This window comes from Chrysochloris asiatica, unplaced genomic scaffold (assembly GCF_000296735.1).
Source record: "Chrysochloris asiatica unplaced genomic scaffold, ChrAsi1.0 scaffold00034, whole genome shotgun sequence".
Lineage (NCBI taxonomy): Eukaryota > Metazoa > Chordata > Mammalia > Afrosoricida > Chrysochloridae > Chrysochloris > Chrysochloris asiatica.
The window spans coordinates 3,908,311-3,927,262 of NW_006408552.1; the positions used below are offsets into that span (position 1 = coordinate 3,908,311).

An 18,952-nucleotide genomic window follows, 5' to 3' on the forward strand; every position below is an offset into this window, starting at 1 on the left:
GTCCTTTTCAGCTCGATAATGCCTAAAATATTGATGTTTATGCGTTCCATTTCATTTTTGACAACTTCCAATTTTCCAAGATTCATACTTCGTACATTCCATGTTCCGATTTTCAATGGATGTTTACAGCTGTTTCTCTTCATTTTGAGTTGTGCCCCATCAGCAAATGAAGGTCCCGCAGGCTTTCTTCCACGGACTTTACTCCATTTATGGCATCACGGTCAACTGTACTTTGAGGAGGCAACTCTTCCCTAGTCACATTTTGAGGGCCTTCCAACTTGAGCGGCTTATTTTCTGGCACTATATCTGACAGTGTTTCTCTGCTATTCATAAAGTTTTCAGTGACTAAATGTTCAGAAGTAGTTTCCCACTCCTTCTTCCTGGTCTATCTTCATCTGGAAGCTCATCTGAAACCTGTCTACCATGGGTGACCCTGCTGGTATTTAGAATACTGATGGCATAGCTTCCAGAATCCTAGCAACTCACAAGCCACCACAGTACGACAAACTGACAGACGAGTGGTGTGTAATACATATAACCTACGTATAATCTAGAACTGATCGTACTAAAGGAAGAAGTCCAAGCTGCACTGAAGGCATTGCTGAAAACTAGGCTCCAGGAATTGGCAGAATACCAACTGAGATGTTTCAACACACAGATGCAATGCTGGATGAACTCGTTAGTCAATGCCAAGAGTTTGGGAAGACTGCTACGTGACCAACCAACTGGAAGAAATTAATATTTTTCACATTACAAAGACGATAGAACAGAATGCTGAAATTATTAAATAATGTCATAATATCACACACAAGTAAACTTTTGCTGAAGATAATTTAAAAAGGTTGCAGCAGTACATCAACAGGAGATTGCCCGAAATTCAAGCTGGATTCAGAAGAGGACGTAGAACATGAGATATCATTGTTGACATCAGGATGGATCTTGGCTGAAATCAGAGACTACCAGAAAGATGTTTGTTGTTGTTCAGTGCTGGTGAGTCCGTTGTGACCCGTAGCAACCCTCTGTAGGGTTTCCAAGGAACAGCTGGTGAGTTTGAACCACTTACCTTGCAATTCAAATGACTTTTGCAGTCCTGCACATTAACCACAGCACCACACCAGGACTCCAGAAAGATGTTTACCTGTGTTTTATTGACTTTGAAAAGGCATTCAACTGTGTAAATCCCAACAAATGATGCATAATGTTGCAAACACTAGGAATGCAACAGTTAATACAGAGACTATGAGGCAGTCATACTAACAAAACAAGGGGATGCCATGCATTTTAAAATCAGGAATGGTGTGTGTCAGGGTTGTATCATTTCACCTGACACTGTGTTCATCACAGCATTAGGGTTAGAAAAAGACTCATTAACAACTTGCAATATGCAGAAAACTTGAAGCACTTCCTAATGAAGATCAAAGACAACAGTATAGATTGAAATTAACATACAGAAAAACAAAAATCACCACAGTTGGACCAATAAGCAATATCACGATAAACGGCGAAAAGCAGCTGTCAAGGATTTCACTTTATTTAGGTCCACAATCAACACCCATGGACGCAGCAGTCAAGAAATCAAACAATGTATTGCATTGAATAAATCCGCTGCAAAAGACCTTTTCTGCAGATATCACTTTAATGACTAAGGTGCACCTGACCTTAGTAGTCATGGTATTTTCAGTTACCTCATATGCATATGACATCTGGACCATGAATAAGGAAGCCCAAGAAAAACTGATGCCTTTGAATTCTGAGGTTGGTGAAGAATATTGAAAGTACCATGGACTGCTAGAAGAACAAAAAAAAATATTTTAAAAAGAAAGAAGGGTGTGCGCCAGGGTTGTATTCTTTCACCATACTTGTTCAATCTGTACGCTGAACAAATAACCAGAGAAGCTGGATTATATGAAGAAGTGCTTACTTTGGACATCAGGAAGAACCAGTTCCTAGAGACGGCTATCCTATAGATCAAATAAAGGGTCAGTGAAAAAGAGGAAGACCCTCAAGGAAATGGATTGCCAACAGTGGCTGAAACACACAGTAATGATTGTGAGGGCAGTACAGGACCAGGTAGGGTTAAATTCAGTTATACTTGGGGTTGCTACTCGAAGTCAAGGTGTGCATTTTTTCTTCAGTTTTTTCAACTTGAGCGTGTTCTTCCTATCTTTTGGTTTTCTAGCTCCAGGTCTTTGCACATTTCATTATAATACTTTGCCTTCTCCAGCTACCGTTTGAAATTTTCTGTTCGGCTCTTTTACTTTCTCATCTCTTCCATTTGCTGTAGCATGTCTACCATGGTGGGCAAGTTTCAGAGTTTCTTCTGACATCCATTTTGGTCTTTTTCCTTTTACATGTCTTTTTAATGACCTTTTTGTTTTCTTTTTGTATGATGTTCTTGATGTTATCCCACAACTCTTCTGGTCTTCAGTCATTAGTTTCTAATGCATGAAATCTGTTTTTGAGATGATGTCTAAATTCAGATGGGATGGTAGCGTAGGGGTTACGAATCGGGCTGCGAACTGCAAGGTCAGCAGTTCGAAACTACCAGCTGTTCCGCGGGAGAAAGATGAGGCTTTCTGCTCCCGTTAAGATTTACAGCCTCAGAAACCCTGTACAGGGTCACTATGAGTCGGAACCGACTCCACGGCACATAACAACAACAATGTTCAAGGTCAAATTTTGACTCTCATAGACTCGTTTTAATTTTCTTCAGCTCTAGCCTGAATTTGTGTTCCGCAATCTGCCTGTGACCTTGTTTTGGCTGATGGTATGGAGCTTTTCTACTGTCTCTTCCCACAGATGTAGTCAGTTTGATTTCTGTGGCTGCCATCTGGTGAGGTCAAAGGTACTTGCAATGAACAAATCATTGGCCTTGCAAAATTCGATCATGCAGTCTCCAGCATCATTTCTATCACGAAGGCCATGCTTTCCAACTACTGATCCTTCTTCTTTGTTTCCAATGTTCAATTCCAATCACCAGTAATTATCAATACGTCTTGATTGCATGTTTGATCAATTTCAGCCGAAAGAAGTTGGTCAAATTCTTCAATTTCTTTATCAGTGGCTTTAGTTGTTGGTGGGTAAACTTGAATAATAGTGGTATTAACTGGTTTTCCTTGTAGGCATATGGATAGTATCCTATCACAGTCAGCATTGTACTTCAAGACAGATCTTGAAATGTTCTTTTTGATGATAAATGTAACGCCATTACTCTTCAATTTGTCATTCCTGGCATAATCAACCTTATGGTTGTCAGATTTAAAATGACCAATACCAGTCCATTTCAACTCACTATTGCCAAGGATGTCGATCTTTATGTGTTCCATTTCATCTTTGACAACTTTCAATTTTCCTAGATTTATACTTCATACATTCCATGTTCCAATTATTAATTGATGTTTGTAATTGTTTCTTCTCATTTTGAGTTGTGCCCCCCCCCCCATCAGCACACAAAGGAGCTTGTTTATGTGTTATCAGGACATAAAGCTTTTTTCCATTCACGTCATCACTGTTAACTCCTTTGAGGAGGCAATTCTTTCCCAGTATATTTTGAGTGCCTTCCAGTGTTAAGGGCACTATGTTTGACAGTATTCTAGTTCTATTCATCATGTTTTAGTATTCAATCTGGTGTTATCTGACAGTGTTCCACTGCTATTCATAAGATTTTCAGCAGCTAAACATGGCACTGTGGGCTAATGCGCTAGACTGAAAAGTCAGTTGAACCACAAGCCACTCCTGGGAAACCCTATACAGGGTGGCTGTGGGTCAGAACTGACTTAATAGCACTTAACAACCACAACAAACATTCAGAAGTAGTCTGTCTGTCTTTATTCCTAATCTGCCATCTAGGTCATGAATAATTTTCACTTCCTTCTTACCACTAGTAACCACATAGAACATTTCGTTTATCAAGAAAATCTTTTTACAACAGTGGTCTCATACAATACTATAAACCACAAGATTGGTGGTTTGAGCCCACTAGCTGCTCTGTGGGAGGAAGATGACTGGAAGAGAACATTCCAAAGAGAGGTGAGCCAATGGAATACAGAAATGATTGGATAGTATCATTAATATCACATGCAAGTAAAATTTTGCTAGAGATAATTTAAAAGCAACTACAACAGTATATTCAAGGAGCTCTGGTAGCGTAGTGGTTACGAATCGGGCTGTGAACCTCAAGGTCAGCAGTTTGAAACTACCACCTGTTCAGTGGGAGAAAGATGAGGCTTTCTGTTCCCATAAAGGTTTACAGCCTCGGAAACCCTGTACAGGGTCACTATGTGTCGGAACTGACTCCACGGCACATAACAACAACAACAACAACAACAGTATATTCACAGAGAACTGAGAGAAGTTCATGCCGGATACAGATGAGGATGTTGAAGAAATGGAAAGGGTGCAGAACTGATCATCAGCCTACCATTCAACAAATCCTGCAGCTCGTCTCCTAAGAATGATCGCAGCCCCCTCCATGTACCATCAGCTCACTGTATTTACTTGGTTCACTTTAACTCTTGCACTCCTTCTGTGTCTTCTGATATCTTCATCTTTTTTCTGTTAACCAACCTTTTGTTGGACATTGCCTTCCCATCACCTAAGTTAACGTGCATCTACTCTTTCTACCCTGATGATGCTGTAGGATCAGCACTGGACTGCGATCCACAAGGTCGACAGTTCAAACCCACCAGCTGTCCCTTGGAAACTATACAGGATCAATGTGAGTCGGAATCAACTTGCTGGCACTTATCAAAAACAACCATCTCCACCTAGTGAATAATTTCTTGAGGATATATACCAAGTTAAAGGGATTGCTGGGTCATACAGTATTCTTATTTTCAACTTTCTGAGAAAGCGCCGTAACTTTCCACAGTGGTTGCACCATTTTTCAGCCCCATCAGCAGTGTAGGAGGGTCTCAGTCTCCCCATACCCTCGCTGGCATTTGTTGTTTTCTATAAACTTTGCTATTAATGCTGGAGTACCATGGTGTCTCATTGAGAGGCCATAAATCTTTACAGGAGCACAAAGCCTCATCTTTCTTCTCTGGGAGCTCCTGGTGGTTTCTAACTGCTTATCTTGTGGTTAGTAGCCTAATTGTAACCCGCTATGCCACCAGGAGCTCTGGTAGCGTAGTGGTTACGAATCGGGCTGCGAACCTTAAGGTCAGCAGTTCGAAACTACCAGCCGCTCCGCGGGAGAAAGATGAGGCTTTCTACTCCCGTAAAGATTTACACCCTTGGAAACCCTGTACAGGGTCGCTATGGGTCGGAATCAACTCGACAGCACTTCACAATCACAATCATGCCACCAGGGTTTCTGTTATTAATGCCATCGAGTCGGTTATGACTCATCTCGACCCTGTGTGGGGTTTCTGAGCAACAGCTGGTGGATTCGAACTGCCAGCCTTGTGTTTAGCAGTCTAGTGCTTATTCTACAGTGCCACACCAGGAAGGTTTCTTTGTTGTTAAGTGCCGTCGAGTCGGTTCCGACTCATATCAACCCTTTATGGGGTTTCTGAGGCTTTTTAAATCTTTCCTAGAGCAAAATGATCTTTCTTTCACAGAGCAGTTGGCTGACTCGAACCTTGGACCTTGTGGTTTGCAGTCCACTGTTTATCGAATGGAGATTAAACTCATTGCCCATGAGTCGATTCGAGTCATAGGAAATTATCAATGGCTAGGGATTACGTGAGAATATAATGGATTAAGAATTGTTAAGTGCCGTCCACAGTTTGTTCCCTAAATCGGGTTTCCTAGGAGTGGTTGGCGTGCTTGAACTGCCGAGTTTGCGTTTCAAACCGACCATGCAGTCCAGCGCATTAACCCTGTCGCCACTGGTTTTATTTTTAACAAGATTCTACCCCAGGGTCACCCTCTGGTTTGCGCAACGCGGTGCGACACGCGGGACACCTAAGGGTTAGAGTTCGGCACTTAAGTAAACCGCGTTTTTCGAATTCGGGCTCGGGCTACTGCGTTGCTAAGCAACAGCGTCGCCTCTCTCCTCCGTCGCGTCCCAATCGCCTGCGCAGTGACGCAGAAGGCGCGCGGCGACGCGGCGCGGTGCACGCTGGGATATTTAAGTCTTCTCCGCGGCGCGGAGCCGCGATGTCTCCGGCAGCTTCGGTGGCTGGAGAAGGCGAGCTGCGGCGGCCCATAGCGAGTTTCAGGGACGGCCGGAGCGGGGCCTGCGGCGTCCCGGTTGGGGCACTGCTGCTGGGCTTGTCGCTATTCGGCCTGGTGGTGTTTCTGGTGCCAGCGGCGGCGGCGCTGGCCTGGCTGGCTGTGGGGGCCACCGCGGCCTGGTGGGGGCTGAGCCGCGAGCCCCGAGGTTCGCGCGCCTTTTCCTCGTTCGTTCGAAACACACGACGCCAGCGAGCACCGTTCACTTCACCGCCCGCCAAGTCGGCAGTAAACGGAAGCCTCCTAGAGCCGCGGCGCCTCCTCGAAGGACCCGACCCCGCCGAGCTGCTCTTCATGGGCAGCTACCTGGGCAAGCCTGGCCCTCCGCAGCCGTCCCCTGCACTGGAGGGCAGGGACCCGCGCCGGAGGCCCGTCCGCCGGCCTGCTCCCCGCCCCCCGCCGCCCGCGCCCTTGGTACCCCGCGGCCACCACGCCCAGCCTTCGCCCCCAGCGCCTTTGCGTCGACCCTCCAGGTGGCTGCCCCACCGGTAAGGTCCGCGCCTGCGCAGACTGGCTTGCGAGTTCGGCTCTGGACTGCGTTTGGGTGGTTACTTGCCCCTTAAGTCCAGTGTGGATGCCATGTGATCTGGGCCTGGGAAACGCGCTTCTGTGACTCAAGGGGTGGGACGTGGTGCTGCCAAGGCGGTCTCCTCCCGCCAACTCAAAACCACCCGAATCGCAGCAGTATAGATTTTTAGTACTGGACTGCAAACTGTAAGGTTGGCAGTTCAAACCCACCCGCTCACCTGGGAAACCCTATACAGGGTTTCGGAGTCGGAACCAATTCGATGGTACTTAACAACAACGGTAGATTTAACAACGAACCTTGGTAGCGCAGCGGTTAAGTGCCGGCTTCTAACCAAAAGGTCAGCCGTTGGAACCCACCACTCCCTGGTTGCCTTGGAAGCCCAACGGGGCACATCTACTTAGCCTTACCAGTGACTCACAAGCGACTCAGGGTTTATAGATTTCAAATATGTGATAATGCTTTGAGTAAAGATGTCCTTCAAATTTAGTCATATTGTGTAGTTGGTTCCGACTCACAGCGAGCCTGTACAGGGTTTCCGAGGCTGTAAATCTTTACGGGAGCAGAAAGCCTCATTTTTCTCCCGTGGAGCAGCTGGTAGTTTCGAACTGCTGACCTTAAGGTTTGTAGTCCACTTCGTAGACTGTACTTAGTCATATAGTCTATTGTATTTTGGTCTTTAGACCACGAAGAGAAATGAAATCAGTTATTAGAACTCAAGAGAGTTGTTCTAAAGAGTAAATGAAATGATTGCTACAGAAACCCAGTAAAGCACATTTATATTTAGTCCAAATAGTGATAGCGGAGAACGCTTGAGTCTTGATCATTACATTGCCTTTGGAAAATTAATGTTTAGGTATGGAAATGGGTTTAAAAGGTTTGACTTTGGGTGTATAGTACTGGCGTTTTTGCTTCAAAGATTGAAAAGTCTCAAGAATGCTTGAAAAGCTGCCCCCCCCCACACCCTTTTATTCATTCTGTTGTGTGCACAAGGGTTCTAGTTGCCCTCACAAATGGTTGAGGTTCGTTGTTGAGACAGCTGTTAGACAGCTGCCACTTTCTGTTCTTAGATTGGGTGGCGACAGGGGAGGGAAAGTTACAATAAAAACATTGTGTTTTGGGTTAGAGATTTAAGCTCTGAAAACTATCTGAACCCATGTGTCCTAGTCATTTTTATTGACATTCTTTCATTTGTCTGGTATGCCTCCAATTCTTTGCAGTGATTGTGGGACTTTATCAAATCGGTTTGTCATAACGCCTCGGAGACGATACCCAATTCAGCAGGCCCAGTATTCCTTCCTGGGGTCCCTTCCCACAGTGTGCTGGAATGGTTACCACAAGAAGACCGTGCTTTCGGCTCGGAATTCCAAGATGGTGTGCAGCCCAGTGACCGTGAGGATTGCTCCTCCTGATAGCAAACTGACTCGGTCGCCAGTGTGAGTATTGAAAGAACAGCTTCCTTTTCGTGCCCACTTCGTTATTCTTTGTTTCTTTTCCGACCACTATAAAGCAAAAAGATGACATAACTATAGATTCTAGTAATTAAGCCGCCTTTAATTTTTTGCCCTTGACAGTAGCTTAAATTGCTCAGGGCAGTTTTTGTGACTATATAGAGTATATTTTTGCTTCTGATTGCCGTAAGTTTATGTCTGTGCTGCAGAGTCCTGGTGGCACTCTGGATTAGGGCCAGGCTGTGGCCCTGTGGCGGGTTAATGCACTGAACTACAAAGGTGGTTTGAACCACCAGGTCTGCAGTTAAAGCTCACCAGTTGTTCCTCGGAAACCCTAGACAGGGTTGCTATGAGTCAGAACTGACTTCACAGCACTTAACAACAACAGTTGGAGTTCTGGTGTGGCACTGGACTACAAGGTCTATTTGAACCGCAAGGTCAGTGGTTCAAACTCATCAGCTGCTCCTTGGAAACCCTATATAGGGTCGTTATCAGTTGGAACAGACTCAAAGACACTTAATAACAATATTAACCTAACCGCAAAGGCAGTTCTGACCTACCAACTTGTTCTGCAGGAGAAAGATGAGACTTTCTGCTCCTGCAAAAATGTATCATCTTGGAAACTTTATATAGGGCTGGTATGAGTCTGAATCGACTTGATTTTTTTTTTTAAACTCTGCTAAATGTGTGGTATAAGGAGCTCTGGTAGTGTAGTGGTTACGAATCAGGGTCGTCAGTTCGAAACTACCAGCGGTTCCGCGGGAGAAAGATGAGGCGTTCTGCTCCCATAAAGATTTACAGCCTCGGAAACCCTGTGCAGGGTCACTATGAGTTGGAACCGACTCCACGGTACTTAACGACAACGATGACAAATGTGTGGTGATTTTGGTATCTTCATGTCTTCATGCTAGAGTCTTGTCTTTCATTCCAGACCGGAGCAGATAATCAGCTCAGCACTGGCCTCACCATCTGGTACCATTCCAGACCCATGTGCAAAGGAGACTGTACTGAATGCCCTTAAGGAGCGGAGGAAAAGGACAGTGGAAGAGGAGGACCACATCCTTTCTGATGGCCAGGAAAATAAAAGAAGGTAACGGACCCAGCTGAGTCCTAACCAGCCTCCCTAGTGTGCTCCGGGAAATGTGTTGAAATGTAGATCATTCCCCCAAAACAGACCAGCTTCAGTTTGTGAGCATCCATAAAAGAGCCTGGTAACCACGGCCTTTTTAATGCGGTTTACTTCCTAAGGCACTGGGTAGATAAATGGCATAACCTACTTTTTCTGTAAGTTCCAGAGATAAGCCAACAGTGCCAGCCAGATTAGCATTGTACTTTTGATAACAGCATGTTACATTTTATTTTTGAGAGAGAATGCTCAGTCTTGTGTTCATTTATTTGGGTAACTACTAGATTCACAATTGTACTGAAGGAAATGCTTGCCAAACAAAAGTGAAGACAAGAATATGGTAGATTTAGCAAGGATGAGCATCAAACTAATTTTTTTATTTGAAAACAATTTATGTGAATTTTTTTTTTTTTTTTTTTTTTTTTTGTGATTTGAGTGATAATTTACAAAGGATATTGGTTTCCCACTCACCATTTCATGTACTTTGTTTTGTAATATTGATTGCAAGCCTCACAGTGTAACAGCACTTTTCCTACTTCCTCCCTGTGGTTATCTTTTCCATTCATCCTTCTTTCCTATCCTCCCTGCCTTCTGAGTTTTGCCTTGGGCAAGTTGTACCCTTTTGATCTTGCTTAATGGAAATACGGTAGACATTGCTAGTCAGCATACAGAACTACTTACACCTTTCTGAGAAGTCACTTAAGGAGTGAACTTCTGTTTTTAATTCAGCAAATATTTGTTGGGCACCCACTGTATGGTGTGGCGCTGTGGGCTAATGCATCAGACTGCAAAGTCGTTTGAGCTGCAAGGCCGGTGGTTCAAGCTCACCAGCTGCTCCTTAGAAACCCTATACAGGGTCACTATGGGTCGGAATCAACTCGACCGCACCTCACAACAACAACCCCCCACTGTATGCCAGGGCCCAGGTACTGTGGGTTGTTGTTAGGTGACATCAAGTTGGTTCCGATCCCAGCAATCCTGTATAGGGTTTCCAAGGAGTGACTAGTGAACTTGAACCCCCACCTTGCAGTTCAAGCCCACTTTGCAGTCCAGTGTATTAAGCCGCAGCGCCACCCCAGGTTCTGTGGATAGACTAGTAAAAAAAAACTTGTCCCACTCTCCTGGGACTTTCTTGAGGGAAACAGACCACTAATTAAGAACCAGTAAAATCAACAAGGTGATTGTAAACTGTAAGCATATCTGGGAGGGATACAAACTAGGGTGTCTAACAGGGTAATGAGAAAGGGGACTTCTTTATATAAGGTGGTTAAGGAAGGGGTCTCTGAGGAGACATCGGACGCCACGCCTGAAACCATAATCATTGTCTCGATTCCAGATTGTTCATGTCTTACTGTCTCCAAGGTGACCAGCTTTGATGCTGTAGATAACAAAACCAAGTAGGGGGACTTCGTTAAATGGCAGTAGATGTACATAATACAGAAAGACCAGGTAATGGTGACTAGAAACCTAGTGTAGAGTTTGTGGCAGGTGAGCAACTTGAGCTAGTGTCAGCTAAACAGGAGTGACAGGAAACAGGAGTTACTCATAAAATCCAAATTATTTCTCATCTTCAGGGAGGTCATTTTGGTCAACTCTGGTGAGCATGTAATTGAGCATTCTGTATCACCTTTCCCATAAGTAGAGTCATGTGCACCTTGGATGGGATCTTACATACTCTTAAGGTTTCCCCTGACAGACTTGGCTTGGTAACCTGGATCACTGTGGGAAGAGTGACTTGGTCCTTCTGGGGTCTTTTTGTTGTTTACATTTGTGGATAGTGTTAAGTGTTACTGGTTCCAACTCACAGAGTAGTGTTATGTGTTGTTGTTGTTGTGAAGTGCTGTCTAGTTGGTTCTAACCCATAGCAACCCTGTATAACCAGGAGCAGCTGGTGAGCATGAACCACTGACCTTGCAGTTCAAAGGACTTTGCAGTCTGGCGCATTAGCCCTCAGCGCCACACCAGGACTCCACACTTTTTAGTGTTAACTCTGTTGTTAAGTGTGGTCAGTGTTAACTCATAGGGTAGTGTTGTTTAAGTGTAGTGTTCGCTCACAGATAATGTTGTTAAGTGTTGTTGTTGTTAGGTACCATCGAGTTGGTGCCGACTCACACCGACCTTATGCACAGCAGAACGAAACACTGCCTGATCCTGGGCCAACCTCACTACTGTTGCCACACTTGAGTCCATCAATGCTGCTACTTGTCCATTCCATCTCGTTGGGGGTCTTCCTCTTTTTCTCTGACCCTCCACCTTACCAAACATGATATCCTTCTCCAGCAACTGTTCCCTCCTGACAATATGTCCAAAGTATGAGAGACGAAGTTTAGCCATCCTGGCCTCCTCCAAGGAGCACTCTGGGTGCACTTCTTCCAAAACGGATCTATTGGTTCTTTTGGCAGCCCATGGCAGTTTCGTATTCTCCTCCAGCACCATAACTCAAAAGCATCAACTCTTCTACAGTCTTCCTTATTCACTGTCCAGCTTTCACATACATATGAGGTTATTGAAAATACCATGGCTTGTGTTAGGCTCACCTTAGTCTTCAAGCTGACATCTTTGCTCTTCAGCACTTTAAAAAGGTCTTGTGCAGCAGTGTAACTCACAGATAGTGTTGTTAAGTCTAAGTGTTGACTCACAGTGTAAGTATTGTCTAGTTGGTTCTGACTCACAGCGTTTCTAAAGAGCCACTGGTATGTTGCAGTTTGCAGTCCAGTACTGATCCTGCAGCCACACCAGGACTCCTTGTAGCTAGTAGATGAACGAATTTGTGATTGTAATACTTTGTTGTGAAGTTAGCCAATTAAGAATTGATACATCTGAATAGTTCAAAAGATTCTTAAAGTGTTTCTCGTTTTCCTTACTATCTGAACAGTCTTTTTCTGGCATAACATACTGCATAAACTGTGGAAGCTTCACAAGGGGGAAGGAGGACCCAACTCAAGCAGCCCAAGGCAGATTCCTGTGTGTGGGTGTCGGGGGGTGGTATCAGACATGCCTCCACCCTGCAACTTTCTGAACTCTGTTGTGACACTAGCCATCATTCCCACAGCTGGTTCAGTAGTCCATTGTAATGGCCACACACAACTCACAATACTCACAATTAGGGGGTTTATTAGGGAAGTGAATAGGATACAGTTCAGGATTAGAAACACTTAGGATCCAGCGGTTTCCAGTCTTCTCTGCCATACTGCAGACATGTCTCATCCTTGTCTTCGGCCTCTCTGCCATGTGGCCCCTTGGCCTCTGCCTTGCTTGGCTACAAGCTCTTTTAGCCAATCTGTGGATGCCCAAAGGGCACATTGTGTAAGCCAGCCTCCTACCCATAGGCACTTAGCTTTGCTCTGTCCGTGGGCCTAGAAGCCTGAAGCTGCTCTGTCTCCCCATGCTGTTGCCGCTTTTCTAAGTAGGGATCTCACGCTCCACTCATGCTCTTCTTTCTTGATGGTCCTGGGATTGTCTGTTCCTGCTTCTGAGATGGCTCCTTTTAAACCTAGCAGATGGCAGAACTAACCAGTCCCAGTGTTAGAGTCTGGTATACCCTATTTGCATGGTCTCACCCAGTCATTTGGTATGGATTAAGATGACTATGGTTAGAAAAACCCTATCAAGTAAATGCAAGCTACCACAAACACATACCCCCAGAGAAATGATAAGGTGCCAAGAATGTGAGAGTGTGCATTTCATTGAGAGTGTTTTCATTCTTCTCAGGCGCCATGACAGCAGTGGGAGTGGACATTCAGCATTCGAGCCCCTGGTGGCCAATGGAGTCCCTGCTTCCTTAGTGCCTAAGTGAGTGAGAGTCTATGTGGTGGAATGAAAGGAGACTGGGGGAAGGGTGTGATCAGAGGGAATCCCTGTACAGGTTCCCCTGTACTTTGACATTATTAGTTCAGGTTTAAATCTTTGAAGTCAAGGGAGGAATGTTTTGAGTGACTTAATCACAATGAACTGTTCTAATTCCGTTTAATCTTTTTCTATAAATATGGATGCAATCTGCTAAGGCTGATTACCAAGGTACCTTGGATAAAATCTTAACAATATGACATTTAAGAACACATGTAGGCTTCCAAAAATGTAAGCTTCTAGAAATTGCTGACCAGCACATTATCTGTAATTTGAATTAAAAAATAGGTTTGTGTGAGGATTGAGTGGGAGGGCAGGTGTGGAAACGCTGTGGCCAGCCCAGTGCATGGCCACCAGAGAGGCCCTGTGCTGAGTCAAAGAAGAACCGAGACCAGAGTGAGCCAGGTAGGTGGGCGTCCTGCTCCCCTTAGCCTTGCTCAGAGTGTCCGGTTCGGTGTTCTGCACTGTAAGAGGATGTCCACAAGCTGAAACTCATTCTGAGTCGAGCAGCCGAGACAGCCAACGGATGTCAGACAATCTGACTTGGAGCTACTTGGGTGGCCATGGTGGGTGAGGGGTTTCTGAAGATATAGATGCCTCAAGGGAAACAGGAAGCTGGATAATTGTCCCCAAAAAACTTGAAGGGCTGTCACATGAGAGAAGGAAAACAACTTGTTTGGTTCAGCTCGAAATAGGGTCCTTGGGTGAAAGTTAGAAGAAATACAGTTTTCTCCAGAATAAGAATCAGATGCTCTCTGGTTAGAGTGTATCACTCTAGAGTTGTGTACCTTTTACCAGGTTGAATGATGATTCCTCAGGAAACATGTATGAGGTAATGCTGTTTCAGTTGAAAGCTTAAAAAAAAAAGGTTGGTTCCTTTTAACTCTGAAATGTTGATTCTAATAGTAATAATACAACTTTATTAAAATATTAGGGACTTGAAAAATTTCATGCAAATAGAGATATTTTCAGGAACTTTCTGAAGTCCGTTTGTGTAGTTAACATGTATTGAAGTGTACACTTGGGCAGGTTGACACATCTGCACTTATGAAACCAGCATCACGACCAATGCAGTAAACATGCACCTCCTCTGAAAGTTCCCTGTGCCCTTTAGTGCTCTCTCCTGTTCCCCAGAATAGGCCTATTTCATCTTTAGATACTTGCCTTTCCCTTGCTGACTTTATCAGATGTACTTAGCTGAGTTGTTAACAAAGTTAAGGCATAACCTCTCGCAGTTGTATTACGAAAGTACCAGGACCCAATTGGATGAAGCCTTTAAGGAACGTTGCCTTCAGTAGCATGTCTAACTCTCCTTTGTTCCCTTTTGTTAGACCTGGGTCTCTAAAGAGAGGCTTCCATTCCCAGAGCGCAGATGACCATTTGAATAAGCGATCCCGGACCTCTTCTCTGAGCTCCTTGACGAGCACGCCTGTGGGTGGCATCCCTAGCTCCAGCCGGAACGCCATCACTAGTTCTTACAGCTCTACTCGCGGTTTCTCTCAGGTACAGCACACCCTGTGTGGGAAAACGGGTTCCCAGGGTTGAACTGGATAGACCAGAATTAATTAGTGCATGTTTCCTAGTTAAGTTCCTGCCTTCTATTGTCTGCCATGTGTTTGGGATAGTCTCTAAGCTAACAGAAGATACGGACTCATGAATGATAAGTTGAAATCAATTAATTGACAGCCCCAAAGTAAACCAATGCATATATAGAAAGCCGAAACAAAACAGAGCTATCATTGCAGATAATTGGACAGAAGGTGAACACTGTTTATTTTACTAAAATATCAATGCAAGAAAAGCCTGGTTTCTCTAGTACTTTCCAGTTCTTTTTCTATGACAGTTGGTGCATATCTTTGGCCCTTTTCCTGCCGGTTTGCAGGTGCATCTCATTTTTGAGAGTTTTCCACATTAGAGAAACGCAGTGGTAGTGGTGTGTTTGTGTGCTGTTGGGTCATTTCTGACTCTTAAGTGACCCTGATGGGGTTTCTGAGGCTGTAATAGTTCCAGGAGCAGAAAGCCTCCTCTTTCTCCTGCGGAGTCACTGATATATTCCAGTTGCTGATCTTGTAATACACTGTGTTACCAGGGCTCCTTATTAGAGAAACGGTAAGTGCTGCTGAGTCAGTTCCGACCCCTAGTCACCCTGTGTACAACAGAACCCAACACCATCCGATCCTTTACCATCCTCATGATTGCTGCTACCCTTGAGCCCATTGTTGCTGCTACCGTGCCAGTCCATCTCATTGGGAACACCCCCTTTTTTGCTGTCTCTCAACTTTACCAAGCATGATGTCCTTCTCCAGGAACCGTCTCCCCTGATAATATGTCCAAAGTATGAGTGACAAAGTGTGGCCATCTTAGTTTTAAGGAGCATTCTGCTTATACTTCTTCCAAAGCATATTTGTTTGTTCTTCTGGCAGTCCCTGTTACCTCAGTATTCTCCAGCACCATAACTCAAATGCATCAGTTCTTCTACTGTCTTCCTGGGTGGTGGTAATGTGCCGAAGAGTCGGTTCTAATTCATAGCGACCCTGTGAGGTTGTAACTCTTCATGAGACCTGAAAACCTCATCTTTCCCATGGAACAGCTGGTAGTTTCGAACTGCTGACCATGAGCTAAACAGTCCAACTTGTAACTACTACATTCCCAGAGCTGCTCACGGTCTTCCTTAGTCACTGTTGCATTGTGGAGTAGAAACTGTGGAGGAGACCATTAGAGGACGTGGTCTCCCCACACAGTGCTGGTTGAGTATCAGTAGGTACCGTTTTCTAGAGAGCAAGTTTGGCCTTTATAAGGATTCTGAGTGTGGTGGTGGTGATGTGCCGTGGAGTCAGTTCTGACTCATAGTGACCCTGTACAGGGTTTCCGAGGAGAAAGCCTCATCTTTCTCCCGCGGAACAGCTGGTAGTTTCAAATTTCTGACCTTGTGGTTCGCAGCCAGATTCGTAACCACTACGCTACCATAGTGTAGCACTTTTTAATATAGCAGAATCTTGGAAACAGTGTAGATGTGCTTTTCACTAGACTGGTCCAGTAACTAAATTCCATTGTATCCGTAAGTTGAAATACTATATGTAACTAGTAAAAAGACTAAAGCAGATTCAGTAGGTCCAAATATGAAATGATTGCAAAACAATATGAAAAAGCCAGGTGCCAGACTGTAGGATTTTATCCTGTTATTGGTTTATTGCTTGTTTCTTTCATTTTTTTAATGTACACAGAATAAGTCTCACAAAATATACTTGAAACCGGTACCAATTATTGCGATAGGAGAGGAACTTGCGTTTCACTGCATACTATTTGTACTTGTTGGAATTTGCAACAAGTACGAGTATTACCTTTCCTAGCTTCAAGAGAGTTTTTGGTGTGGATAACTGTTATAAACAAAGTTTATAACAAAGTCCCCTGCCCTGGCTCTGTCAGTCTCTACCCCATAGGAACCTGTTACTTACTATGTGTGCCCATACAGACAATACATAGAAGTGTGGATTGTCTGTTACACACAGATTGGATCATACCATATGTACCTTTCTGTAGCATCTTTTCTCTTTCAGTGGTACGATTTCATGTCATGTAATCTTTTTAAACAACCTTACTATAAAATGACGGGTAGAAGAAACATACCCAAATCGTAAAAGCCCAGTTCTAAGGCAGCCACACCCAGGTCTCATAGCAGTGCATTTCCCATCCCCAGAAATCCTCCTGTGCCCACCTGCAGTCGTCACCCCCTTCCCAAGTATAGTTTTCCTGCCTTCAGACTTTGTGTGACGGGAACATAGAGCATGCGTTCTTTTATGTTTGGCTTGTTTTCCCAAACATTTTGTTTGTGAGATTTAGCCATATTGTTGAATATAGCAGCAGATCATTTGTTTTTAATTGCTGTATACGTTTTAATTATATGACTGAATATACCACAATTAATGTATCCATCCTACCATGTGCATTTCGAGGGAGTTTCAGAAAGTTCATGGGGAAATTTTATTACCTTTTAATTCCATTTTCTATGGACTTTTTGAAACCCTGTTGTATATAATATATACATATACTCAGTTTTGCAGATGCTGCTAAAGAATTTTTTTAAGTTTGTAAGATTTTGTTCCTGTTTCACAACTCATTAAATTTGGTATTCCAGTTGAGCCTCGGACTGGCAGTGTCTTCCTCCAGAGAGACTGATCTTCTGTTTGGGGCCAGCAGGGAGGATGGAGCCCATTTACCTCTGTCTAGGCCTCATGGAGAGACTTCAGAGTTGTGCTCCATTTTCAGGGGGACTGATTTCTTTCTGTTGTACCCCCATGTCCCAGCCTTTTGCTGCTTTTGATGGTCCTGTGAACTCAGAAGGTGCTGAATTTCAGCTTTTGTCCTTCTGGCCCTATGACAGCTGAAAGCATTTCTCAGTCTTTTACTTTGGGAATCGTCCATCACCAGAAGGGGACCTTGGGCCCAGTTCGGGGCTCCCCTCTGGGCTCTTTCTTTTAGTGTTCTCCACAATTTCTCATTCCTTGCTAGTTCTGCCTTGCAAGCAAATGTATTTCACAGTCAGCATTTCCTAGCCCTCGGCAGTAGGGAGAGTTGGAGCACAGCCATTCCTAGCCGCAGGATTTGTTCCTGGCGGAGCCAATGCCCAGCTGCATATTGTCTGCTCAGTGACACCGGGAGTTGCTGGCCTCCTACGTCAGGGGCCTGGAAAGGTTCAGAGGAGATGTTCATTATTGTTTCATTCCATTTTTCCAAAAACTGTTTGAAGCCCCCCCACCCCCATGTGTGTGGTTGTGAAATGTCACTTTCTCTTCATAACGATGCTGTATAGGGGTCCTGAGGAGCAACAGGTAGCAAGCAGTCCAGTGCTTATCCTACCTGCACCATTCTTCATTTTTGCCTTAATAGTCTTATTTTCTGTTTTTGTTTCGGACACAGAAAATGTTTTCTGTACCCCAAGTTAAGTAACATCTAACTTTTTTTTGTAAGCTTTTGTGAATTGAGTGATAGCTTACATGGCAGAACGTAGATTTTACTTATCCTATTGTATTTTGTTTCATTACAAGGCTTACAATTGCCTTTGTAATGTAAGAGGCAGTTGTTGGAACAGAACATGGGAACACTGAATGATTTAAAATTAGGAAAGGTGTGCACCAGGGTTGTATTCTTTCACCATACTTACTCAGTCTGCATGCTGAGCAAATAATCTGAGAAGCTGGGTTATATGAAGAAAAAAGTGGCGTCAAGATTGGAAAAAGAGTCATTAACCACCTGCGATATGCAGATGATACAACCTTGCTTACTGAAAGTGAAGAGGACTTAAAATACTTAATGATGAAGATCAAATGTCACAGCCTTCGGTATGGATTGCATCTCAATGTAAAGAAAACAAAAATCTTCACCACTGGACCAATAAACAACATTCTTAATAATGGAAAAAGATTGAAGTTGTTAAAGACTTCATTTTTCTTGGATCAACTATCAATACTCATGGAAGCAGCAGCCAAGAAATCAAACGATGTATTGCATTAGGTCAATCTGCTGCACAAGACCTTTTTAAAGTGTCGAACAGCAAAGATGTCAGCTTGAAGACTAAGGTACGCCTGACCCAATTCATGGTATTTTCAATAACCTCATATGCATGCGGAAGTTGCACAGTGAATAAGGAAGACCATAGAAGAATTGATGCATTTGAGTTATGGTGTTGGAGGAGAATATTGAAAGTGCCATGGGCTGCCAAAAGAACCATTAGATCCATTTTGAAAGAAGTGCAGCCAGAGTGCTCCTTAGAGGCCAAGATGACCAAATTTCGTCTCTCATACTTTGGACATATTGTCAGGAGAGACC

At 44.1% G+C, this 18,952-nt stretch overlaps 1 protein-coding gene across 1 annotated transcript in view; it reads left to right on the forward strand.

Annotated features, from left to right (window-relative positions):
• The first annotated feature begins 6,102 nt into the window (after positions 1–6,102).
• POM121C (POM121 transmembrane nucleoporin C) overlaps positions 6,103–18,952 on the forward strand; it is a 22,415-nt gene continuing 9,565 nt past the window's right edge. Inside the window, exons 1-5 of the mRNA XM_006859689.1 lie at positions 6,103–6,665; positions 7,924–8,139; positions 9,086–9,244; positions 12,992–13,072; positions 14,458–14,629. Of these exons, the coding sequence (XP_006859751.1) occupies positions 6,103–6,665; positions 7,924–8,139; positions 9,086–9,244; positions 12,992–13,072; positions 14,458–14,629 (1,191 nt within the window). The remainder of the gene's footprint in view (positions 6,666–7,923; positions 8,140–9,085; positions 9,245–12,991; positions 13,073–14,457; positions 14,630–18,952) is intronic.